This window comes from Aythya fuligula, chromosome 5, assembly GCF_009819795.1.
Source record: "Aythya fuligula isolate bAytFul2 chromosome 5, bAytFul2.pri, whole genome shotgun sequence".
In the NCBI taxonomy this organism is placed as follows: domain Eukaryota; kingdom Metazoa; phylum Chordata; class Aves; order Anseriformes; family Anatidae; genus Aythya; species Aythya fuligula.
In genome coordinates, this window is record NC_045563.1 from 63,483,864 (window position 1) to 63,509,779 (window position 25,916).

At 39.5% G+C, this 25,916-nt stretch overlaps 1 protein-coding gene across 1 annotated transcript; it reads left to right on the top strand.

Annotated features, from left to right (window-relative positions):
- Window positions 1-25,702, top strand: CTR9 (CTR9 homolog, Paf1/RNA polymerase II complex component). The gene is made up of 25 exons (XM_032188744.1): window positions 1-138; window positions 1,333-1,431; window positions 1,937-2,176; window positions 2,642-2,759; window positions 3,625-3,714; window positions 5,022-5,170; window positions 7,811-7,918; window positions 8,372-8,479; window positions 8,595-8,831; window positions 9,586-9,675; window positions 9,773-9,901; window positions 10,008-10,191; window positions 11,211-11,299; window positions 11,541-11,726; window positions 11,903-11,990; window positions 12,245-12,393; window positions 14,348-14,464; window positions 14,653-14,798; window positions 16,698-16,769; window positions 17,909-18,044; window positions 18,481-18,627; window positions 19,047-19,204; window positions 19,473-19,569; window positions 19,913-20,025; window positions 24,603-25,702. The coding sequence occupies exons 1-25, from the start codon at window positions 94-96 to the stop codon at window positions 25,009-25,011; spliced, it is 3,504 nt and encodes a 1,167-aa protein (XP_032044635.1). The 5' UTR covers window positions 1-93; the 3' UTR covers window positions 25,012-25,702.
- Window positions 25,703-25,916: the final 214 nt, after the last annotated feature.

Sequence of the window (25,916 nt, forward strand, 5' to 3'; positions counted from 1 at the left end):
CGCGTTCGCGGGCGGCTGCTGGGCGGCGGAGGCGGCGGTGGCGGCGGTGGCGGTGGTGGAGGAGGTTTCGGCACCGTCACCGTCACCGGCAGCATGTCGCGGGGCTCCATCGAGATCCCCCTGCGGGACACCGATGAGGCGAGTCGGGGCGGTGTGGCCTGGGGATGGGCCGCGGAGGGGCCGCGGGGTGCCGGGCGGGGCGCGGAGGAGCCGCGCGGAGATGTTGAACCGTGCTTAAGGTCACCTGGCGCGAGCCGGGGTGAGGCAGGTCTGATAGGTTATTTATTTACTGTGTAGGTAGTACCTATTTACCGCTAATAACGATCTTAGTTTGTTGTTGGTGTTGCCCGAGTTAAAAAACATTCAAGCTAAAAATAACAGGAGTTGTAGAAAAAAAAAAAATAATTGCTGTCACTCTGGCTTTGTGTAATCAAAACTGCCAGTCCTGATAAAGCTGGATGGCTGCAGCCCCCTTGTAGGAGTCACAGAACCTGCGCGGGTATAGTGGGACAACCCTGGGTGCAACAGTTGCACTGCTTCCCTACTGTAAAACTGAATAGCAACATCGGTGGCTAGTATCAAAGGTGGAGTGACTGAGGAGGAGGTGAAATAACAGGCAGTCAAAATGCACTCCTGAGCATCCCTCCTTGAGAATATTTGTTCCTTTTTTCTTTCCTTTTTCCCTGGCAGAATACTAAATCAACTTGGCAAAATAGTACTTGGAAAATAACGATGTCATTGTCAAAACTTGTTGACATCATTTGCTCGTTAGTTACTACGGTTATTAATGATCGGAAATTTAGTCTGTTCTCTGTCATGTTTGCCACTTCAATAAATCTCTTAATTTTTTGAGGCATAAGGATGTCTTTATGAAAATTGCAGGGTTCTTAGGTATGTTTTGGGTATTGATAACTGCCTACTTGGAAAGTTTTAGCTCTATCTTAGATCTGCAGGATTTGTATTACCTGTAAGTTTTTAAAATGAAGCAGTACTTGAAGGGATATTTCAAGGCAACTTGGTTATCTGATTATTAGCTGAACAGTGAACATTGTGAGCTTGAAGGCTATGATGAAAGAAGTTGAAGTATCAACTCTGTTTTCCCTGACTAGTATCCCAACAACTGGGCTATCTTTTCTCAGATATTTGCGAGAGGCTATCACTTTTGTATTTTGCAGAAGAAAATAAGCCGTCACTTCTTTGTTTAAATGCTCTGTTTAAATGGAAAGAATTATTTATGTCTTAAGTGCTGAAATGTCCAGTTTACTTTGAGCTCAATAATAAATAGCATTGTTAATACTTTATGAAAAGAAATTCTCTGTTGTTTCGTTCTAGGTTATCGAGCTTGACTTTGATCAATTACCTGAGGGTGATGAAGTTATAAGTATACTGAAGCAGGAACACACACAACTACACATATGGATCGCCTTAGCGGTTAGTATATATGCAAACTGTTTATTCAGATTATCCAAGAATAATTTCCATTTCTGTACTTTTATGACCAGAGATAACTGAATTAAGAAGTGGAACTGAATTTGGTTATTTGATAAGCGATTCTAGACCAGATATTTCTGCTTTTTCATATGCATGTTAACATTTTAAGCTTATTTTTTTAATGAAACAATGCTGCTAGACGCCTACTTCCTAAATTTGTTCTTAATCCTTAGTTTTACCATTTTGCTTCCTTGATTATATACTTCATAAAAAGGTGGGGGGACTTCATACTGTTGAAGTATGGTGAAATGTGCAAAAAGATAAAGATGTTCAGAGGAAAAACAGTTGATTCTTTATAATAAATAGTTGCAAGAGTTCATCTGTGTTTTAATGTAAAACTAAGTTGAGACGATTATAGGAAAAAAAATGGTGATATCAGAATGTCTTTGATTATCCCTATACTTATGTGCCTTATGGATCCATCTGTTAAAACTGTATGTTATAGCTGGAGTACTACAAACAAGGGAAAACAGAAGACTTTGTGAAGCTGTTGGAAGCGGCACGAATAGATGGAAACTTGGACTACAGAGACCATGAAAAAGATCAGATGACATGTTTGGATACTCTGGCAGCGTACTATGTACAGCAAGCTCGAAAGGAGAAGAACAAAGATAACAAGAAGGAGCTCATTACACAAGCTACCTTGTTGTATACGATGGCTGACAAAATCATCATGTATGATCAGGTAAAAACAATCTGTATAAAAATCCACGTTTGTACTTTTTTAATCATTCTTTTAACCTGAATTTTATAGCGTTTTCTGTGAATTCAAAAAAACTGCTTCTAAAGAAAGCAAATATTAATTCTGTAAAGAGAAGGTAGAAAATGCTCAGGCTTTTGTTTATAGATGCGTAGTATGTGTACATAAAACTGTAAGTATCTGAAATGTCTTTGGTGCTACCAGGAATAATTATTTATTGCTTGGGACACCTGATAGAATTGTATAACTCAGCCTTTGGGGGTTTGGAGATTGGTTGTTACTCTTTTGTCTGATAACGTGTGAACTTCAGTAGACAATAAAGACTCTTTTTTTCTCATTCTGATGCAAGAGAAATCAATCATAGAGTCCTATTGCGTAATCTTTTCTATAGTATAATCTTCCTATTTTATGAGAATAAATGTAGTGGACGTTTTTGTTTTCTTTATCTAGAACCACTTGTTGGGAAGAGCCTGTTTTTGTCTGCTTGAAGGTGATAAGATGGACCAAGCTGATGCACAATTCCATTTTGTGCTTAACCAGTCTCCAAATAATATTCCTGCCCTTCTTGGTATGAGTTTGAGTATTTGACTTGGTCTCTTCAGTTGAGTTTTGGAATGAGTTATGCTTAAGAAGGGGGTGTATATGTAAGCAGAGAGATAAAGAAGGGTATGAAGTATGTGCTCTTGACCAGAAATGTGTGATGGAGATTACTTTAAATATGGGAAGAAATATGCAGATGGAAAAGCTAGGAAATAGTACAATGTTTGCCAACATCCTGGCACCTTTTATCTTTGTTTTGGGGTTTTTGTTTGGTTTGGGTTTGTTTTTTAGCTGTGTTCATGTGGCAATTAAAGCCTTAAGTTCTACAATGTGAAACTTGCCCTCAGAGCACAGCGTGAGCGTGCAGCGTACTTCTTATCCTGCCGACACTGTAAATACGTCTCCCCCAAACAAAGCTTTTGGAATTTGGAAATTTCACTTGTAATTATGTGGTACAGCATAAAAACCTGTTTGCCTACATCCAGTCCAACTACTTAAATTTTCTTGATGACATCAGTGAAGCTTTATACCTCTAAGATGAGGATACCATGAGTACCAAGGGGTCAGCCGTAAAACTGATTTTTCTCTGTTCACTAATGAATCTAGTCTTAGCAAGCGTCTTTCCTCTGGAGTAGGAAAGAACTAAGTTTATGCAGAAAACCAGGAAAGTGTAAACTTAATGTAATCCTTTGCTTGTTTCATATGCTTGACATCATCTAAGATAGTAAAACAGTTGTAGTTGTCTGAATTTCCTGTTAGTGTTTTAATTGTGTTTAGTAGTGTTTATTTCTAACATTTGAAAATTGGTACAACTTCACCAAATAAGAATTGAGCTGGTTTTTAACTGCTTTGTTTATATTTTTGATTTGTTTGCAACTGTTGTGTCATAACAGGTAAAGCATGCATTTCTTTCAACAAGAAAGATTATAGGGGAGCCCTTGCCTACTACAAGAAAGCACTGCGCACCAATCCAGGCTGCCCAGGTAAGACAAACACTATTTTGTCATGGAAAGGCCTTAACTCAGGTCTTCCTAATTGAAGTACCTAATGTTTATTTTGTGTGTTTGTGTGTGTGTGTGTTCTGTAGCTGTCCAAAAATCCAAAAATAAACTCCACTAAAAAGAAAAACACACACCGTCGTTATCAAAGAGTTGAGAGTTTGTTGATTTGCAGTATTCCTTCACTGTTAGATACAGAAATCGTGCTGAGGAAAATGCTTTTCTGTTTTTCTGATTATTACCTTCTAATTAGCTATTGGAAAATGAGAAGTTGCATGTAAGAGAAGGTAAAATTGTATGGAGTGGGGAGGAAAATGCTGTTCAAGACTATAATAATTTATTTACAATCTCTTGGAATAAAAGTTAAGAAAATTACATCAGTATGTTGGCATTAATAATGAATGAATTTACTTGAAATGTACAATTCTAGCTGTAGTGCATGCTAACAGCTCTCCTTGTGTTGTATGGTTTTCTTAATGCAAAAATCTAGGAGACTTGTGTATAACAGCTGTAAAACGTATGCATTTGATTTAGAAGTATCAGGATATTTGCATCGGTATAAATATTCTAAAGTCTCTCAACGGATGCTTTTTGATAACATCTGAAAAATAACTTATTACAGAATTGATGTGTATTCTGTAGTCTGGCTTAGCATAAGAATCGTGGCTCCCAAAATGGGTTTAGAAATGCAAACTGTACTTTTAAATAGACATCTCTTGCTCATGCCCTGCTCACGTACACTCAGATACTGTGTATAAATGTCTCTGTGTTCCTAGTCTGCAAGCATGCTGAAAGAGCAATATGATACAAAGTTTTCTGTATTAGTTCATCTGTACAGATTGAGGGTGATGTACAGCATTTTGTTAGCAGTTGAATCAGTTGATGGAGGCAAAACACCTAGTGAACTTCTCTATTCATCTGTGTTTTCTGGAGGCCTGCTGGTCTTAGCTGAACTTGACCTGCCTAAGAAATATCCGGCCTTTTCATCTGACAATTTTTTCATGTCTTTCTCTGTTATTTCTATTATGTTTCTATAAAAGTAATGTTCTATTTGCTTCCTATCTGAATATTCTGGAGATGCAGACTGCTCTTCTGGAGTGTATGAGGAAATAAGGTTTTACTGACCTATTAAAATTAATTCTGCTACCGGGTGTGGGAGGCTACCCTTAAAAACAACAAATCATTGAAAGGTTTTATAGGTTTTAAAGAAGTATTAATGTCCAGAATGTGTAAAATGAATGAAGTTCTTGTTGAAATGTTCAGATTGTGAATGGTGTCATCTTGTTTTCTAGCTGAGGTTCGATTAGGTATGGGCCATTGCTTCGTGAAACTGAACAAGTTGGAAAAAGCTCGCTTGGCGTTCAGCAGAGCTCTGGAACTCAATTCAAAATGTGTAGGGGCTTTGGTTGGACTGGCTGTTCTGGAACTCAATAATAAAGAGGTGGGTCCAATTTAACAAGAAACCATACTTACCTGACTTACGTAAAGCAGCAAACTTGAATCCTTTGAGAGGTGCTCCTTTTTTAAAATACGTAATAAAATTATTGGTTAAATCAGTTTAGCTAGTGTTACTATTGAACAATGAATGATTTGTGCTTAAGGTATAAGCAGCACATGCTGTATATTCTGTGGTTAAAAACCTTCAACTCTCCTAATAGAAGTTGTAAGTACAGAAAACTAGTTCTATTTAATCAAAGTAATAAAAATATCTCCTTGGTGGGATATGTGAATATGTGTCCAGTTAAAAAAAAAAAAAAAAAAAAAAAAAAGTCAGCTTTAAAAATCTCACCCAACAGTTACAGATCCATTTAATAGCCAGCCTTACTTAGTCATTTGCAACTCCATGAAGGTTAACTAAACGAGTTTGTACTCAGGGTGATTTGAAAGTAACCAAATACTTGGAGACCTCATTTGCAATGGCAGCTGTATTCCAGAGTATCAGGATTTTTTTTGGAAGAGCATTATGCTAGCAAGAAGGTAAAAGCCGTAGTCTCAGGAGGTTAGTCTTGGGCTTTTAGGGCTTTATGGAACATGAACTTTCAAACAAGTGTTCAAGTTAATATTGAAACTACCTTGGCATGTGTGCTGCATAGTAAACTAAAGAATAGACAACTAATTTTAACCAGTCTGAAATAATGGTAAACTGGTGATCCTACCTCTCTAGATGTTGTATCACTAGAAAAAATATAGCTTAATTTAATTCGGAATATCTGATGGTCAGTCAGATCACATGGATGGTCATTCCATGTTAAGAAAGTTATTGGGGAGGATAGGACCTCTAAGATCTAAAAAAAAAAAAAAAAAAAAAAAAAAAAAATTTGCTTAATTGCATGCTGCTAAATTTTAGTGTTCTTCCAGTATTGCTTTCTGTAAAATACATAACTGTCTAGAAAGACCTTCTTTTAGTACAGAATATCTGAAAAAATATTTTATGGAGAAAAATATTTTAGACTTCCATAAATAGTTTGGGTAAATGTAGGCATGAAAGTTTTTCAATAAAACCACAGAGACAACCAAAAATGTTCTAAAATCAGATCATAATAAATAATTCCATGGGTAAGCAACTAATGAAGCCTGCTTTCCCTGTCTCCCCCCCCTCCCCCCCCCCCAAGGTCTTTTAATTCATTTGATTAAAGTCCCCTTGATCTTTGAAGAGCTGTAATTAAAAGCTGACCCACTCAGATTTGGTTGTGAGGAATGCATTGTCAGTGCTTTATTTCAAACTGCTTCTGCAACTGCACTGCAAAATTAGTATAATATCAAAGAGTTGACATGGGGGAAGAAGAATGCTTTCTGTAGGGAAAAAAAATCTCTCTGAAATGCAACTGCTAAATGATGTCTTTTCAATGTGTAGGTATTTGCAGTGTTCCTCTCCCCCCACCCCCCCTTAAAGATCTTACGATGTCAAATGAGGGTTGAGGTTACCCTGTATTATTGAGGTTTGCTCTCTCTGGTTTTATTTCATTCAAGTGCGTAGGAGATTTGAGACCTGTGCCCATCTACTAGATGCAGTTGAAATTGGACAGGAAACACAAATTACTGGAAAGGTCAGACATAAATACTGTGATTATAAAACCTCTTTTGCTTTTGAAAGTTAGGCAAGAATAACTCAGTATTTCTTAACCAGGATATATTGTTGGAAAAGTATTGAACATTTCAAATGGCAGTATTGGAAAGATACTGCCATTTTAAAATGAAATTGTGTTTGAGCTGCTGCTCATTGGACTGTACATAGTTGAGACATATGGTAAAACCTAGTATATTCAGTAAGATAGCTTTCTGCTGATAATAATAGCACAGTAAAGCACAGATTTTACATGATTACTAGATACCATTTTTGGTATCTCTGTTTTTATATCTTTATTTTTATATTTCTTTTCAGAAATACATACAAATTTGAGCTGATGTGCTTGTGATATAAATCTCTTTGTTGTCCCAAATAAGTAGCAACTATTGACCCGTTATGGACTTGAACTTTTAAGTGAAATTAGTACCCATAGAAAGCTTTTGTAAACAGTAAGATTTTTCTATAAAAGGGTATGTTTTTTATAGTAATGCCTGTAGGTAGCCTCTGCTGTTTTTCATTGGAACTTAATTTACAGTACTTCTTAATTCAGCATCGGAGTTTCTTGTTTAGAATTTGAACATGAAAACATTTTCACTTCTGTTCACAGGTAAAATGTTGAAACCTAAAACAAACAGGAGTTAGGGATGTTGAACAGTAGAAGGAAGGCTATCAGAGGTGTGAGAGTGAAATGCCAAAAGACAAAGGCTGGGTATCTTATTTTTTCTAGAAATTCGTGTTCTGTTCTTTTGTCGTATTAATAGGTTTTGTGTTTTTTTAGGTGTTGTGTTTTGTTGTTGTTTTCTTCCCTTCTCCTCCACAGCCTATGTGGTGGCTTCATTTTCTGGTCTTTGTGCTTCAGGGAGGAAAGCTGGCAGCTGAATTTACTTTCTTCTGCGAGACTAACAAGGACTATGTTACAGTTCCTGAAGCAGCATGCACTGAAAAATAATTTTTAAAATCTTAGTAAGATACAGCTATTGAGATGCTGATGATACTTGTGAATATTTCTTTTAGGCCGATTCCATCAAGAATGGTGTCCAACTTCTCTCTAGGGCTTACACAATTGATCCCAGTAATCCAATGGTGCTGAACCACTTGGCTAATCACTTCTTCTTCAAGAAGGTAAGCAGAAAGTCTGTGGAATTTTACAGTCGAATACCTGATAACCTCTGAGCAGCAAGGTTAGCAATGTTAGTTTTAATCTCACTTCATCAGGTTAAGTGGTACGTGTACATAGTATGGAACTATTAATGCGGATAGGTAAGTGTAAAGTTTTTGACTTATATATTTTTTTTAAATATTATTTTCTTAGGAAAGCCAAGAAAAGTGCACTTATTTCTTAAATCAAGCTCACTTTTGTGTCCTAGAGGGATATCTTTCTATCTTTGTTTTTCTTTCTTCTTCTGGGCTTTAAGATATAGCGTAGATATGGAATGCAGAAAAGAAACCACTAAAACTGTTGTTATTTAGTCAGTGCTGTGTCTAAAGCTTTCTTGTATTTACCACCTATCCTTGTTTATTTGTTGTCAAGTAATGTATTATTTAAAGTGCAGGCTTTCAAATTTATTTATTTAGGATTATGGTAAAGTACAACATTTGGCCCTTCATGCTTTCCATAATACCGAAGTTGAAGCAATGCAGGCGGAGAGTTGTTACCAGCTGGCTAGATCTTTTCATGTACAGGTAGGACAGCTTTTAAAAGCTCCCTTTGCGATTACACCTAATATTCTGGCTATAAGAGTTCATACAAAGCTTACCTGTGAAAACCTTACCTGCTCTTTCTTTAATTTTTATTTAGGAAGATTATGATCAAGCTTTCCAGTATTACTATCAGGCCACTCAGTTTGCCTCATCTTCTTTTGTACTTCCGTTTTTTGGATTGGGTCAAATGTACATTTATAGAGGGGATAAGGAGAATGCGTCACAATGCTTTGAAAAAGTTTTGAAAGCCTATCCTAACAATTACGAGACTATGAAAATCCTTGGATCTCTTTATGCGGCGTCAGAAGACCAGGAGAAACGGGATATTGCAAAGGTGAGTTCTGCTTCTGCCTGCATCATACTTTTACATGCAAGAGTAGAACTTGAAAATCAGACTTGAAATCGGAGTCTGTACCTAGATGCTCAGGGTTTCTTTACTGTAAATATGGAGTATTTAATATTGGCTGTCGTGAGAGATCCTCTTAACTGTGGAGAACTATAGCTTTTGCATAGAAGTAGGATTCCCACTGGGTATTGGATAAAACAACTCCAGAAATTCAGGGGGGCTCTGGCCTCACATTTGTATTAGATGCTGTTAAAAGGCAAAATTCTTCCAGTGTGTTAATGTTATCTGAAAATGTCAAATTAAGTAGTGATTTCCTGAAGGTGTAATAATAGCTAGCAATTTCCTGAAGGCACTGGTCTTAGCTTATCTGAAAGGATGGTGTTATTTTCCTTTTTTGTTTTTTTCTTTAATGAAAGTCTTTTTTAATCTAATGCTGGGTAACTATATGCACCTAATATTAGCCTTCATATTATAGCTTCTTGTGTTCATATGTGTAATAGTTTGTGCTTTTGTTTCTATAGAACAGCTTATTTAAAAAAAAAAAAAAAGGAAGGAAAGTAATGTGATTTTTTTTTTTAAATTTCCAAGCTTTAGTCAGTTGTGCAGATGTTTAGAATGTTTTATTTTGCAGTATGTTTTGGTATGGTTTCTAGTGTTAAAGTCAGTGCCTTTGCTCTTTCTTTGAGGTTTGTTACAACAATTTCTGTATCCACAAAGAAGTTTGTTTTCTGCTGTTTCTCAGGGACATCTAAAGAAAGTCACAGAACAGTATCCTGATGATGTAGAGGCATGGATTGAGCTAGCCCAGATTCTAGAACAGACTGATATACAGGTATTAAACATGTAATTCACCCTGTTTGTGTCAATGCTTGTTATAGGAGCACATGAAGCTCATTCTCCTATTTGTCATCCACTTTCTCTTTGTAAAGGGTGCACTGTCAGCTTATGGTACAGCCACACGCATTCTGCAAGAGAAAGTGCAGGCTGATGTCCCACCAGAGATTTTGAATAATGTGGGTGCCCTGCACTTCAGGCTGGGAAACCTAGGAGAAGCAAAGGTACATAATTATTAACAGTTTGAACTAAATTTTATGATCACCTGAACTTTTCCTCTAAGAATATACTGGAGTGCTTTATTTTTTTTTTCTTCTTTTTATACTTTAGAAATATTTTTTGGCATCGTTGGATCGTGCAAAAGCAGAAGCTGAACATGATGAGCATTATTACAATGCTATCTCTGTAACAACATCCTATAACCTTGCCAGACTATATGAGGCGATGTGTGAATTTCATGAAGCGGAAAAGCTGTATAAAAACATTTTAAGAGAACATCCTAATTATGTTGATTGTAAGAAACGTGTGATATTTTAGTTCCACAGTCCTCCTTAAAATACCAGAGATTTTTCCATCCACGGTGTCTTCTTGTCTCCCTGTATCTATCTTCAGTTATTTTCACAGTAGTTTTGGGGGCCTGCTTACCTACTTGCTGTTTTACCTACTGTTTTTAAGGACTGAATCATCTTTATAGTACCATCTCCAGGCTTGAGGCTTCTGATTGTTGGTAGATCTTTATTGTATTCCAAAAATCTAGCAAACTAGCTTGTCTAGACTTGAATGCTTTTTGCTCCCTTGCTGCTCCCCTTCCACCCATGCCCAAAAGCCTTAGCACTTCAGCACTCAGGTGCAATCAAGGCCATCCACTTGATGTGCCCAGCCTCTGCAACCACACCTACATAGCTCAGTGGAAATACTGATTCTACCAAAGTGTCTCTGTCATGGACTTTGGTCGTCTTCCAGGGAAGCGTAGCTGTTGAGGGCATTGGTGCAGCTGCTATGGCACATCCTGTTTTTGCTCTTCGCTCTACCTTTCCTCTTGCCCCCAAGTATCTGCTCTGTGATACCTCCTGTAAAGGAGAGGAGGTAGCCCTTGCATAGCAAGCTGCAGTATGCAGTGTGCTTCAGAATAATCCTTTTTTTTTCGTGGTCTATTATTGCCCCCCTGCACTTCCCAAAGCTTGCAGAAGTGGGAGAGCTGTTTAATGTGGGGGGAGAGAAATTGTGTAACTGATGCAGCCTTCTGAGGTTTCTGAATTGTGTTTAACTTGTGAAAATGATTTAAAATATTTAAATTACATCTAAGTGTTAGAAATTTGCAATTTCTTTATCATTGCTGTGGATAGAAGTTCCTCTTTACAGAGTTTATCTCATTCTGAGTAGAACATGAAAGGTGTCTTTATGCTTGCTGTCAAGCAGGTCAAGAAAAGATGGCTTTTGACATTCATGTGTTGCCAGTATTTTGCTTGTTTGAGATGAATTTGACCTTTCCTGATTCTAAGCTTTTTTTGTTTTATTTCTCCTTGTTTTTAGGCTACTTGCGCTTAGGAGCTATGGCTAGGGATAAAGGAAACTTTTATGAGGCTTCTGATTGGTTTAAAGAGGCACTTCAAATAAATCAGGTGTGTAACCCTTTAAACACTTAGTTAAAACACTTGAAATTCCAGGTTTTTCTTTCAATTTTGTTCTTGTGTTGCAATTCTGTTTTGTCTGTTCACATAAATTGGGGGAAGGAGAGAGAACTGCTAAAGTCTGCTCATTTATTTATTTATTTAATATGGAATTTAATTTATTTTATACTTGGAAAAGTAACCTTGCAAGGGAAAATGCTGCCTCTGCAATTGACAGTGAGTTTTTATTCAGGACCATCCGGATGCTTGGTCTCTGATTGGTAATCTTCATTTGGCCAAACAAGAGTGGGGTCCAGGACAGAAGAAATTTGAAAGAATATTGAAGCAGCCTTCCACACAAAATGATACTTATTCAATGCTGGCTCTTGGCAATGTCTGGTTGCAGACTCTACATCAACCCACAAGGGACAGAGAAAAGGTAATGAGCATCTGTCTGCCCTGCATATGATTTTACTTATTTCTGTTAGCTGCTAGCTACTCAGAATGCTCTTCTCATTGCCTATTTGGCGTATTACAGCCCATAAAAATACTGGATAGATTCTTAGATACCTCATTGTAGAAATGAGTGATCAACTGGGATACTTCTTTCCACAGGAGAAGCGTCATCAAGACCGTGCATTAGCAATCTACAAGCAAGTACTCAGAAATGATCCAAAGAATTTGTATGCTGCTAATGGCATAGGTGAATGTTAGACTAGTTTTCCTTACATCAGAGATGACAATGGTATTCTTATGTTTCGTGCTTTAATATGTGTAGAATTGTCTTTGCAGGGCCTGCACACTATTTAATGGAGTGCATGAGAGAATAGCTTTCATATGGCAGCTATGTCCATTTCTAATGGGGAGCTTGATTTAGGCAATGTTTTGTTTTCTTTGGCAGGAGTACATAGTACGTGAACCTGGAAGCTTACACTGTACATATTACTTTCCCCTTAGGAGCTGTCTTGGCGCATAAAGGATATTTCCGTGAAGCTCGTGATGTTTTTGCACAAGTGAGAGAGGCAACAGCAGATATCAGCGATGTGTGGCTGAATTTGGCACATATCTATGTAGAACAAAAACAGTACATCAGCGCTGTGCAGATGGTAACATCTCTAAATTGAACTACATAATATGTTGTGCTAGATGACTTCTTGATGTTTCTTAGCTGTCCCTGGCAGCTGCTAGTTTTCTGAATAATATTTTAACTATAGGTCTATTTCTAGCATACTATTGGCTGTCCATTCTAGACTTAAAAACAAACTGCCAAATGTAGATAAGCGTTTCCCGCTTGTACCCTTTTTCCATGTATCAGAGTTAAAATGTGATAGAGTTACAATTTTGGCCATGAAATTTGTTTTTAGTCAGAGGTTTCAGTCAGTGTGGTTACTGTATGTGACTTACTTTCAGTTGTTAGCGAAATTAGTAAATGCAATTTGATGCTTTTTTTTTTTTTTTTTTTTTTTTAAGACCAGAGCTTCCTGTTCTCATCATTTATGCAATCATTTGCAAGAATGATCAGAGCTGTCTGAAAAGCTTACTGGAATGATTTCTTTCGCAACAATTAAAATCACAGGGTAAATCATGTTAGAAGAAATCTCTTCAGGTCATCTAGTTTGACCTGCTCAAGCATACTAACTTCCAAGTATCAACCTGTTCTAAGTTAGTTGATTGAAAAAGCATACAAGCAAGCTTAAAAAAAAAAAAAAAATGTTAGGATAGAAGCTCAGTAAGAACTTGTTTAGTGAGGATTTATTCTACATCGAGGCTCAAAAATATTTAATTCAGAACTATCATCAAGATTTTTGTGATGGTTATAAAGAATATAAGATAGTGGATCTTTTATACCTGATCAAGAGCTCAGTAGTTACTCTCCTCCAGTGAAGTACTGGTAAAAGTCTTTTTGTTAACATGATGTGATGCATTCTGTTATTTGAGTTGAGTCTGTCTTTAAGACCTTGTCTGTCTTTACTGAAAAAAGCCTAATGAGAAATCTAATTTAGCAATGCAGTGAACTTTCACCTTCTGATTTGTCAGAAAAATATTATACTTATTTGCCAATTTATTTATGTGAGGCTGTTAGAAGAAACGTGTTTGTTCACTGAGGTGTTTTATTGTTCCCTGGATTCTGCTATGCAGTTGGTACAAGCCAAAGTTTGATATATATGATATTGCACTCAAAGGGAGATAAACTGAATTTAATAGCGTAGCTTGTTGCAGCCACAAGTATTCTAGTGAGTTCTTGACCATAAAGTATACAAATCTGGGACAGCCTTAATGCTAAATGCAAAATCTTTGACTCTAAATGTTAGTGAAAATTGGATGCTCACAATGCCATGCAACCCCTCTGTAGTGATTTCAGGCATTACAGGGTGATTTCTGAATTTGAGCTGGAAGTAAAGGTTGTTTTGTATTTCTTAATATGTTGGAGATTTAGAATCAATTAAAGATGGCTTGAGAAAAAAGCATGGCAAAAAAAGCACTTGTTACTGAAAAGGATGAGGTTTCTTAGCTATTGGAACCTTTAATTGAAGGCCCATAAAACATATAGTGACAAATTGTCTTTTACACTTTAGAGCAACTATAGTGTGAAAGAAAATACAGTGTAAAAGAAATAATTAGATATGCCAAGCTATTCAGCGAGGTGGACAGGACTAATTTGATATTGAGTTATCTTAAAGGTGGGGATTTTTTTTTTTTGTAACTAATTGCATCAGGTATATGGAGTTACCACACTACGTATATTTTTATGTATGAGCCAAGAAAGCAGATTTCTTTCATACCACAGAGAATAACTGAGAGTGCTCTTAAAAATGAGTCTTTCTGGTTTTTGTTGCAGTAGATGGTATTTGCAAAGCGTTTCATTATACTTCAGGATGTACAGAGCCTTTAGGACTGCTGCCAGTTTTCAGATATGCTGCCTTTTTTTTTTTTTTTTTTTTAAAAAAAAAAAAAAAAAACATTAGCAGTAATACTTTTTAGGAAAGGAAACATTTGATGTAGTTAGCTAACCATAACAACTAATCGTTGTCACCTCTTAATTTTATTTTTCAATTTCAGTATGAGAACTGCCTCAGGAAGTTCTATAAGCATCAGAACACTGAAGTATTGTTATATTTGGCCCGGGCACTCTTCAAATGTGGGAAATTGCAGGAATGTAAACAAACTTTGTTAAAGGTATGAATATAGAATATCATAGATCACAAAATAAAGTTAGTGTAAATTGCTGCATGTTTAGGTCTCCTTAAATTCAGTATCTTGAATTGAAATAGTGGTGCTTGTTTTCTGTATACCTCTATGTACCTTACTTGTATACCTCTGTATCATGTTGTAAAGTATCTTAAAAACATGTTTTTCATTTACAGGCCAGACATGTTGCGCCAAGTGATACAGTCCTTATGTTTAATGTGGCTTTAGTGCTACAAAGACTAGCTACCTCTGTCCTGAAAGATGAAAAAAGCAATCTAAAAGAGGTGCTTAATGCTGTGAAAGAACTGGAGCTAGCCCACAGGTAAAGCTGATTTTGTTTTCACTAATCATTATAATATATTTCAGTTTCCTTATAGTGAAAATGCAGTGTAGGTCTGAAATTATGATTAGAAGAGCAATCATCTCCAGTGAAACACTGTATTGAATTCTAGAGTTTCTAGCAGAAAAATGATTTTGCCTGAATACACAAAAACTGTGTATTCAGACTTGGCTCCAAAACCACTTTTATTTGGCCAGGTGGCCAATACATATTTCCTAAGGAGTTTTGTATTATGGTTGAGGCGCTTTTTCTTAGTTGAAAATGCATTGAAAATTGTTCTGCAAATTTATTACATTTTTGGAGGACTTCTTTAAAAATAACCTGTGAAGTTTAAAACTAGATCTCAAAATAAAACTAGATCTCAAAATGAAATGCTTATATTATATGAGCCTAGTTAATGAGTAGTAGTCCTTGATAACCACGTCTTCTCAGTGGCAAGTGAAGCCTATGCACATTGATAAATTAAGAACAGAAGCTGGTTCTGAAGCTTGTTTGAAATCTATAGTCTTTGGCTTAAAACAAGCTTTATGGGAAGAAAGCAACATGATTAATTGAATAAGGAATTCATTCACAATTTCCCATTGGCAGGCAGATGTTTAGCTATTTCCAGGAAAGCAGAGCTGCTTCACAACTGTTATGAAGACAAATGCCAGAACTCCGAAAGAACTCTGAACAGCCTCTTCCCCAGCCCCTTCTTCCTTCTCTTCCCCCAACTTCTAAGTATGACATCGTATCCCTTTGGTCAGTTGGGGCAAGCTCTCCTGGCTGTTGCCCTCCTAACTTCTTGTGCACCACCAATCTCCTTGTTAGCAGGGCAGTGCAAAAAACACAAGAGACGGTGTAAGCACTGTTAAGTAACAGCTAAAACATTAGTATGTTATCAATCCTGTGTTGGTCACAAATCTCAAATTTAGGACCATACAAGCTGCTAAGATGAAAATTAACTCTATTCCAGCCAAAACCAGTAGAGCTTTCAACCACTTATTCTGCTCCTACATTATCACTGATGCAGTTGGTTTACTGCATTTAGTTGCTTTACACATTCCTGGCTCTGTTTTTATGTCCAGGATAGAGAGTGGCTTTCAGATGTTTATAGTGGCAAGAACTGTGGCCTGAGATCAGTTCTTCATTTTCAGATCAGTTCTTCATTTTCCTTTGCAGCTATAATTTGCTATAGTATTGATCAAAACAGATCTTTGGCGCAAAGGTATTCCAATTATTTTATCATCTACAGAAAACTTCTCATATAATCAAGGATTTAAAAGTTCTAGTGCTTTATGTAATGCAAACCGTATACATTCAGAAACAAATTCTATCTTTAATTCAGTTGGAAACTTGTGAATTTATGTCTTTATTTGGTATTCAATTTACTAAAAAAATCAAATGTCTGATATATTTAACTTTTGGAGAACACTTTCCGTAAGCTTAAACTTGAGGTGGGAATTATTTCATAGGCTCAAGCCTTTAGAGTTCAATCTAGCATGAAAACACTTCATTATAAACATGAAAAGAAGCTGGCAACCTCAAAAAACTTGGACTGTCCTTCTCTTTTTCCTTTAAATGGTTACAAACTCTCTTCAAAGCAGTGATCATCATAGCTTCATCATAGCTATTTGAAGGTACGTTATATTCACTAGGACCTGTGAACCAGATTCAGAGAGGCTGTTTTGGACAGATTTGAGACTAAATAAATTAGTATGTCTTGCATTTGAGATCTCTGAATGTGCTTGTATACTGTTGTATTAACAATAGAAAATTGGTGAGGGTTTTGTCTTCTGTTGCATCTTACACGATAGTAACTCAGGAGCAAGTGCTTTGTTTTAAGGCAAAATTGCACTAAACATGTAACTAATACTATTCTTGTTTGTCTTTATCATCTAGGTACTTCAGTTACTTGAGTAAAGTGGGTGATAAGATGAGATTTGACTTGGCACTTGCTGCTACAGAAGCCAGGTAAAAAAAAAATAAAATAAAATTCAGGAACTGGGAGGAATGTTATCTTTTTTTTTCTATTTTTTTTCTTTCCAGAATAAAACTATTCAAAAATTTTAGCTATTTCATAGAACAGTAGAAATCTAACTACAGGATTACTTGCTGTTGCTGTTTTTTTCTCTTCCTATCTTTGCTTTCTAATGTTTTTGTACAGTCTAAAACTCTAAACTTGTGCTCTCCTCTATCATGAGAGCCTGCAAAACTTCAGCTATTTTAATAGCAGATTTTCCACCAAGGGGAGAGTGGAAAATTTATTTAAAGATCTCTAGCTCTCCCTGTTTTGGCTTTAATGATAATTTAACATGTTTGATTTCTTGGAAATTTTTTTAAGATAACTTTTGGTCACTAGAGTGGATCACTTATTAAAACATGAAATACTTATATTTTGCAATGTCTAGTCTTTAAACTTTGTTCAGGATAATGTGTTTGTATACAAGCCTGTTTTCTTTCAGTTTTCTTTCAAGCCTGTCTGTTTCTTACGTTTTTCACGCAGTTTGCCCTATATTGCCCTGTCCGTAGACATACAAATAACTTCTATTGGCAATCATGCACTATACATCTTAAATAGATATCATTAAAGCATTTTGTACAGACACAAAAATTTCTATCTTCTAATACTAAAAGAATTCGTCGTAACACAGCTAAGAAATGGTATTGAAAGCAACTTTCATTAATGTTTTATGAGAGGAACACTTAATGCAACCTGAACTCTTATACAGTTGTGGAGTTTTTTTTAGATAAAGTTTGTGACTACCTTTCTGATTAGGTTTGCTAGTAAGTTCAGATTAAATGACTTCTTTTTAGTAACCGTAATTCTGAAACTGTCCAAATGGGTTGAAATGATTTCTCTTTGTGATTATTATGTCTTTGAATTGGCTAAATTTCAAGTGTGAACCAGTAAGTTCCCAAGTTGTGTATTGCATCTTAAAGATAAATTATATTAACATTAAATCTGTTAGTTCAGTCAAAAATCTGTACTGGTCTTCTATTGCAGTATTTCAGGTAGCTTATTTTTGTTGTGATGCATACCCTTTATGAAACTGTTACTCCTTTTAGTACCTCTGTCACCTTCCTTTACTTGAAACCTTTGCATGTTATAGGCAATGCTCTGATTTACTGAGTCAAGCCCAGTATCATGTGGCTCGAGCACGCAAGCAGGATGAAGAAGAGAGGGAGCTGCGTGCAAAACAAGAGCAAGAAAAGGAACTGCTTCGCCAAAAACTACTTAAAGAACAGGTTTTATTCTGTTACATTTTACTTAATTAAAAAAAAAAAGTGTTCCTACTGCTCTGTGATGGTGGCTGGTGTTACTGATGAAATATCCAGTTGATATTTTTCTAAGATACAGTAAACGTTAGGAGAAGATGTTACAGCTAACAGGTGATACTCATTCTTTCTCATTGCCTTAAAAATAGATTTTTATTTTTAAAATGAAATCCAAGTGTTGGCAAACCTTTTAAGGTTATCAAATTTTAGTACAAGTGGGACCAAGGAGGGAGCACTTGGTACAAAAGTTACTTTGGACTTTTGCCTATTTCAGTACAGACCTTGCAGAAAAGCTTTCTGACATGGAATTTGTAGAAGTTAATATTCTAGTTGCTTGTCAACAAAAAGACCTGTGAATATAATAATGCAACTATAATAGTGATGGTTAGTTTCTTCGCTGTTTCAGGAAGAGAAGCGCCTAAGAGAGAAGGAAGAACAGAAGAAACTTCTGGAACAAAGAGCTCAATACGTGGAGAAGACCAAGAATATTCTGATGTTCACTGGTGAAGTAGAAGGATCAAAGGAGAAAAAACGTGGCGGTGGTGGAGGCAGGGTAGAACAGATTTTTTATTCTTTTCCCTCTATTTTTTCTTTGGTAAACATTCTCTTGGGATAGCATGGGGTTTTAATTTCAAGCTGCCTAAGTTCTGCTGTGTGAAACAGCACAGATTTAATGCTCTGATGTAAAAATTGGAAATTAACACTTAAGTTTTGAACTAGGCAGCATTACCAAAATCTGTTCTGTTCAATTTTTAAAATAATTTAAAATAACAGAAGATTATTATGTGTTTGGAATTTGGAATCAGTTTCTCAGTGATACCAGTCCAGATATTATGGGAAAGTTGACGTGAGGTCTGTGTTTTTATGTCTTCAAAAATGTGTTCCAAGAGGTTCTATTTTGACTTGTTGTCTGGTACCTTTCAACTGGAAGATGAACAGCAAGCTATATTGTGGGACTTTTATTTATTACAGCGTTCCAAAAAAGGAGCAGGGGAATTTGATGAGTTTGTCAACGATGACAGTGATGAAGATTTGCCCATGTCTAGAAAGAAAAAGAAGAGGAAGGGCAGTGGTAGTGAACAAGATGGGGAAGAAGAAGAGGGAGAGAGAAAGAAGAAAAAGAGGAGGAGGTAACTTATACTTCAATGTTAGACTCTTTGTGAGAAATAGTACAGCTCTAAATATTCTTATGCAGTGCTTCGTAACATAAATGAAACGTTGGTTAAGTGGTTAGCAGGAGTAAGTCTTACATATTTTTGAACAAAAATTAAAGAGTACTTATGCAAGAGAAGAATGAATAACATTTGATCAGCTGAATCTCAAGACTGGAAGTTTTGTATGTGTAAAGTTCTCTTGCAGTGATATACTTTACATCACACAAATATGATTCTCTTTAAGACCCCAGAAAGCAGATGAGGGGAGTGATGATGAAGAACATGAAAATGGTCCTAGACCTAAAAAACGACGTCCACCCAAAGCAGAGAAAAAGAAGGCTGTAAGTTACATGCTTTTTTTCCTATAAGTTCCTAAGTTATGTTTTTTTTTTTCCTAAACGTGCACTTGGACTCCAGCACTCCTCTATTTTGACAGAGACTTGTTAATGCTGAAAATTTGTGGTAGCAAACTACCTTTTGTCCTCCTTTTCCTATTGCTATAGCTGCTTCAGAAAAGAATATTTCTTAAACCTTCTACAATATCTGATAGCAAATGGATTATTTTGATCAAACTATTTTAGAACATTTTAGAAGCACATCTTAGTTTTTTTTGAGTGTTTCTGCCATTGGACGCTGATTTAACCAGACATGTGAACAAGCAATCCTTTGTTTTTGCCCATGCAGCCCAAACCAGAACGTCTGCCTCCTTCAATGAAAGGAAAGATCAAATCAAAAGCCATAATTTCATCTAGTGATGATTCTTCTGATGAAGATAAACTTAAAATTGCTGATGATGGGTAAGAACCTTTATTATCTTCTCAAGCACTGCAATTCTAGTGTATGCTTTCAAGAGAAATGACAGTATTAATAATAATAAGATAATCAGAAGATAATCAGAAGCCTTTTGTTGTACTTAACATCACCTTCCATTACAAATTATTCCATTCCCTTTCTCATTTGTCGGCCATTTGCCGAGGCGATCGGCTCCGGGGCAGACGCGTTCTGCAGCGGAGCGGGGGATCGGGCCAGGCAGGGCTAATTTTTCCGGCATCGAGCCTACTGGAGGGAGCCGCCAGGACCCGGCAGCCCTCGTGAGGGAGGCTGACGAGGCGTAGGCGGAGCCAGCAGCGCCCCCTCCCCGGCCGTTCAAAAGCTGCCCCTAGGGAGCGCGACGAACAGGACGGGCAAACAGGGCAGAGCGCTCCCCCCGCCCATACGAACACCTTCACGACAGCCCTTAGCTAGGTGATAATGGTCTCCACCAGGCACGGTGCGCTCTCCAGGAAGTCAGTGCACACCCAGACCGACTGCCCGTTAAAAAATGCCGCAGTTCAGGTCACCGGGTGCAGGGAGTGTCTGAGCCTGTTGCTGCCATCGGCGGGAGGCAGAGAAACTGCGTGCGTGAGGTGCGAGCAGGTGGATGACCTGGTCCGCATGGTGGCGGAGCTCAAGAAGGAGGTGGAGAGGTTGAGGGATATCAGGGAGTGTGAGCGGGAGATAGACTGGTGGAGCTACTCCCTGCAGGGCCTCAAGGAGAGGTATCGAGGTGAGACACCCCAAATGGGGGCGGACCCCCTGCCCTGTCGCTGTCGGGCAGAGGGAGGAGATCTGGGAGTTGAGGAGGAATGGAAACAGGTCCCTGCTTGACATCGCAGGCGATGCCCTCCCTTTCCGGCCCCGCCTTCCCAGGTGCCCTTACACAACAGGTTTGAGGCCCTGGAGATTGAGAGGCCGGTGGGTGAGGAAGAGGCAGCAAGTGTACCCAGGAGGATGCCTAGGGCGAGGAGGTCGACTCCGCGCCTCAGGACTGCCTCCACCTAGAAAGACAGAAGGGTAATTGTTGTGGGAGACTCTCTTCTCAGAGGAACAGAGGGCCCTATTTGTCGGCCTGACCCTACCCGTAGGGAAGTGTGCTGCCTCCCTGGGGCCAGGGTCAGGGACGTTGCCAGGAGGCTTCCCAACCTGGTTTGCCCCTCTGACTATTATCCTCTTTTGATAGTCCAGGCGGGCAGTGACAACATTGAAGAGAGAAGCCTGAAGGCTATAAAAAGAGACTTTAGGGGGCTGGGACGGTTAGTGGATGGAGCAGGAGTGCAGGTGGTGTTTTTGTCCATCCCCACGGTGGCAGGGAGGGGTACAGAGAGGACACGGAAAGCCCACCTGTTAAACACATGGCTCCGGGGCTGGTGCCAACGCAGAAATCTTGGGTTTTTCGACCATGGGGCACTTTACTCAGCACCCGGCCTGATGGCCGCAGACGGGTCCCTATCTTTTAGGGGGAAAAAGGATCCTGGGCCAGGAGCTGGCAGGGCTCATTGAGAGGGCTTTAAACTAGGTAAGAAGGGGGATGGGGCTGAAGCAAGGATTGTTGGAGCTGTGCCAGGGGGAACAATAGCAAGGCCGGGGGATAAGGCAATGGCCCAGCTGAAGTGCATCTACACCAATGCACACAGCATGGGTAACAAACAGGAGGAGCTGGAAGCCATCATGCAGCAGGCAGGCTACAACTTGGTTGCCGTCACGGAGACGTGGTGGGACCAGTCTCATGACTGGAGTGCTGCAATGCCTGGCTATAAGCTCTATAGAAGGGACAGGCAGCACAGAAGGGGTGGTGGTGTGGCTCTCTGTATTAGAGAGTCTTTCGATGTTGTAGAACTCGAGGCTGGGAATGACAAGGTCGAGTCCCTTTGGGTTAGGATCGGTGGGGCCAACAAGGCTAGCGTCCTGGTCGGGGTCTGCTATAGACCACCAAACCAGTATGAGGAGACTGATGAGGAGTTCTACAGGCAGCTGACAGAAGTTGTGAAATCTTCAGCACTTCTTCTCATGGGGGACTTCAACTTCCTTGACATATCCTGGAAGCACAACACAGCCCAGAGAAAGCAGTCTAGGAGGTTTCTGGAGAGCGTGGAAGATAGCTTCCTGACGCAGCTGGTTAGTGAGCCTACCAGGGGTGGCGCCCCGCTAGACCTTCTCTTCACAAACAGAGAAGGACTGGTGGAGGATGTGATTGTCGGGAGCTGTCTTGGGCAGAGTGACCACCAAATGGTGGAGTTCACTATTCTTGGCGAGGCCAGGAAGGGGACCAGTAAAACTGCTGTATTGGACTTCCGGAGGGCTGACTTTGAGCTGCTCAGGACACTGGTTGGTGGAGTCCCTTGGGAGGCGGTTCTGAAGGGCAGAGGGGTCCAGGAAGGCTGGGCGCTCTTCAAGAGGGAAATCTTAATGGCGCAGGAACGGTCTGTCCCCACGTGCCCGAAGATGAGCTGGCGGGGAAGAAGACCAGCCTGGCTCAACAGAGAATTGTGGCTTGATCTTAGGAGGAAAAAGAGGGTTTATAATCTTTGGAAAAGTGGGCAGGCCACTAGGGAGGACTATAAGGATGTTGCGAGGCTGTGCAGGGACAAAATTAGGAAGGCCAAAGCTCATCTGGAGCTCAATCTGGCTACTGCCGTTAAAGATAACAAAAAATGTTTTTATAAATACATCAACACAAAAAGGAGGACTAAGGAGAATCTCCATCCTTTACTGGATGCGGGGGGAAACCTAGTTACAAGAGATGAGGAAGAGGTGGAGGTGCTTAATGCCTTCTTTGCCTCAGTCTTTAGCGGCAATACCGGTTGTTCTCTGGATACCCAGTACCCTGAGCTGGTGGAAGGGGATGGGGAGCAGGATGTGGCCCTCACTATCCATGAAGAAATGTTTGGTGACCTGCTACGGTACTTAGATGTGCACAAGTCGATGGGGCCGGATGGGATCCACCCAAGGGTACTGAGAGAACTGGCGGAGGAGCTGGCCAAGCCGCTTACCATCATTTATCAACAGTCCTGGCTATCGGGGGAGGTCCCAGTTGACTGGCGGCTAGCAAACGTGACGCCCATCTACAAGAAGGGCCGGAGGGCAGACCCAGGAAACTACAGGCCTGTCAGTTTGACCTCAGTGCCAGGGAAGCTCATGGAGCAGATCCTCCTGAGAGTCATCACACAGCACTTGCAGGGGAAGCAGGCGATCAGGCCCAGTCAGCATGGGTTTATGAAAGGCAGGTCCTGCTTGACGAACCTGATCTCCTTCTATGACAAAGTGACGCGCTGGGTGGATGAGGGAAAGGCTGTGGATATGGTCCACCTTGACTTCAGCAAGGCTTTTGACAGCATTTCCCACAGCATTCTCCTCAAGAAACTGGCTGCTCGTGGCTTGGACTGGCGCACGCTTTGTTGGGTTAGAAACTGGCTGGATAGCCGGGCCCAAAGAGTCGTGGTGAATGGAGTCAAGTCCAGTTGGAGGCCAGTCACTAGTGGCGTCCCCCAGGGCTCAGTGCTGGGGCCGGTCCTTTTTAGTATCTTCATTGATGATCTGGATGAGGGCATCGAGTGCACCCTCAGTAAGTTCGCAGATGACACCAAGTTAGGTGCGTGTGTTGATCTGCTTGAGGGTAGGAAGGCTCTGCAGGAGGATCTGGATAGGCTGGACCCATGGGCTGAGGTCAACTGCATGAAGTTCAACAAGGCCAAGTGCCGGGTCCTGCACCTGGGGCGCAATAACCCCAAGCAGAGCTACAGGCTGGGAGAGGAGTGGTTGGAGAGCTGCCAGGCAGAGAAGGACCTGGGAGTGATGGTTGACAGTCGGCTGAATATGAGCCAGCAGTGTGCTCAGGTGGCCAAGAAGGCCAATGGCATCCTGGCTTGTATCAGGAACAGTGTGACCAGCAGGGCTAGGGAGGTGATCGTCCCCCTGTACTCGGCTCTGGTGAGGCCGCACCTCGAGTACTGTGTTCAGTTTTGGGCCCCTCGCTACAAGAAGGACATCGAGGTGCTCGAGCAAGTCCAGAGAAGGGCGACGAAGCTGGTGAGGGGCCTGGAGAACAAGTCCTACGAGGAGCGGCTGAGGGAGCTGGGCTTGTTCAGCCTGGAGAAGAGGAGGCTCAGGGGTGACCTTATTGCTCTCTATAGGTACCTCAAGGGAGGCTGTAGTGAGGTGGGGGTTGGTCTGTTCTCCCACGTGCCTGGTGACAGGACGAGGGGGAATGGGCTTAAGTTGAGCCAGGGGAGTTTTAGGTTAGATGTTAGGAAGAACTTCTTCACTGAAAGGGTTGTTAGGCATTGGAACAGGCTGCCCAGGGAAGTGGTGGAGTCACCATCCCTGGAAGTCTTTAAAAGACGTTTAGATGTAGAGCTTAGGGATATGGTTTAGTGGGGACTGTTAGCGTTAGGTCAGAGACTGGATGATCTTGTGGTCTCTTCCAACCTAGAAATTCTGTGATTCTGTGATTTAGATAATGATATCATTGTTCAAATCCTAGTGTCTTAATTTATGTTTTAAAATAAGCATTGCATCTTTTAATACTGTTTTTTTTTTTTTTTTCTTCCCCCTACAGACATGCCAGGAATAGCAACAGTGATTCAGATGATGGGGATCAGCAGCACAGTAAACGCATTGTTTCTGATAGTGATTCTGATAACAGAAACAAGTCTGGTAGCGAGGCAGGTAGTCCGAAGAGATCCAGTGTCCACGCATCTGAGGAAGATTCTGACAGTGACAGATCAGCCAGAAAAAGGAGACGGTCAGATTCAGAGCAGTCTGACAATGAGTCTGTGCAGTCAGGAAGAAGTCATTCAGGTGGTTCAGAAAACGAATCTCGCCCAGCTTCTCGCAGTGCTGACTCAGACAGAGATTCTGAGAGAGGATCTGACAATGAGGGTTCTGACAGAGGATCTGGTAACGAATCTGAACCAGAAGGATCTAATAATGAGGGGTCTGAAGGTGGTTCAGATGACAGTGATTAGATCTAAATTACAGACATCTTTTTAGAATGTTCATGTAAATATATTTCTGTTCTAGTGGAAATCCAATTTTTTATATTTGAAAACTGATGGGGAAAAAATGTTTTAGTAAACTGTTGTGAGACCTTCCTGTGATTCTTTCTATTAGCACCTAATGGATGTTTCTCTGAGTTGGATTATGGTGTATTAAATTCAAACTGCTGTGGATGACGAACAGAAGCCCTGTACTAAAATCAGCACACCAAGGATGGAATGCATGTAAAAACTATGGAAAGTTAAATCTCAGTTTAGGTTATTTCAGTGTGGCTGAAATTGTGCGCTCTGTGTTTATACATGCATAGATAAATCTTAAATTCTAACAAATGAAGCAAAGAGCTTTGTATATTTATCTCTTTCTCATTCTGATTACAGGTCAGTAGGGAGGTTTTTCATCTTTTCTCTTAAAGAACATATTTGAGAACATATTTGCCATGATGTAACTCCTTATATTTCAAATAGTTTGATTTTTTTTTTTGCTTTTGTTTCTGTGGTAAATCAGGTGAAAAAGATGCAAATATTAAAGGAGTTTTATAAAGTAATGATACAGATGTAGATAGAGTATTTAAATTGGCAGGTCAAAAAAAAAATTGGAGATATTTCCATATTACTTGACATAGTTGAAGATGTCAGTGTCACAATAAAATGTTCCTGCTCATTTGCTTTGAGTGATTTATTTAAAGCCTTAAATGGTATAAGCAGAAGACCTGAAAATGTTAAATTTGACAAAGCAATGTGTTTTGAGGAAGTAGTCTAACTGGATTTTAGCTTAAATGTATGGCTGTAGGAGTGAGCTCATTTCATGCTCTGTGTTCATTATTGTATTGTATCTGTATTGTAGACTGACGTGAACCTGACTTCTCTTTACAGTT

Bases quoted from the DNA above. Each gene is read 5' to 3' on its own strand.
- CTR9 (XM_032188744.1), top strand. From the start codon at position 94: ATGTCGCGGGGCTCCATCGAGATCCCCCTGCGGGACACCGATGAG. The intron at 5,171-7,810 runs GTGGGTCCAATT...TATTTCTTTTAG, and splicing joins TGGAACTCAATAATAAAGAG to GCCGATTCCATCAAGAATGG. The intron at 11,991-12,244 runs GTGAATGTTAGA...CTTTCCCCTTAG, and splicing joins GTATGCTGCTAATGGCATAG to GAGCTGTCTTGGCGCATAAA.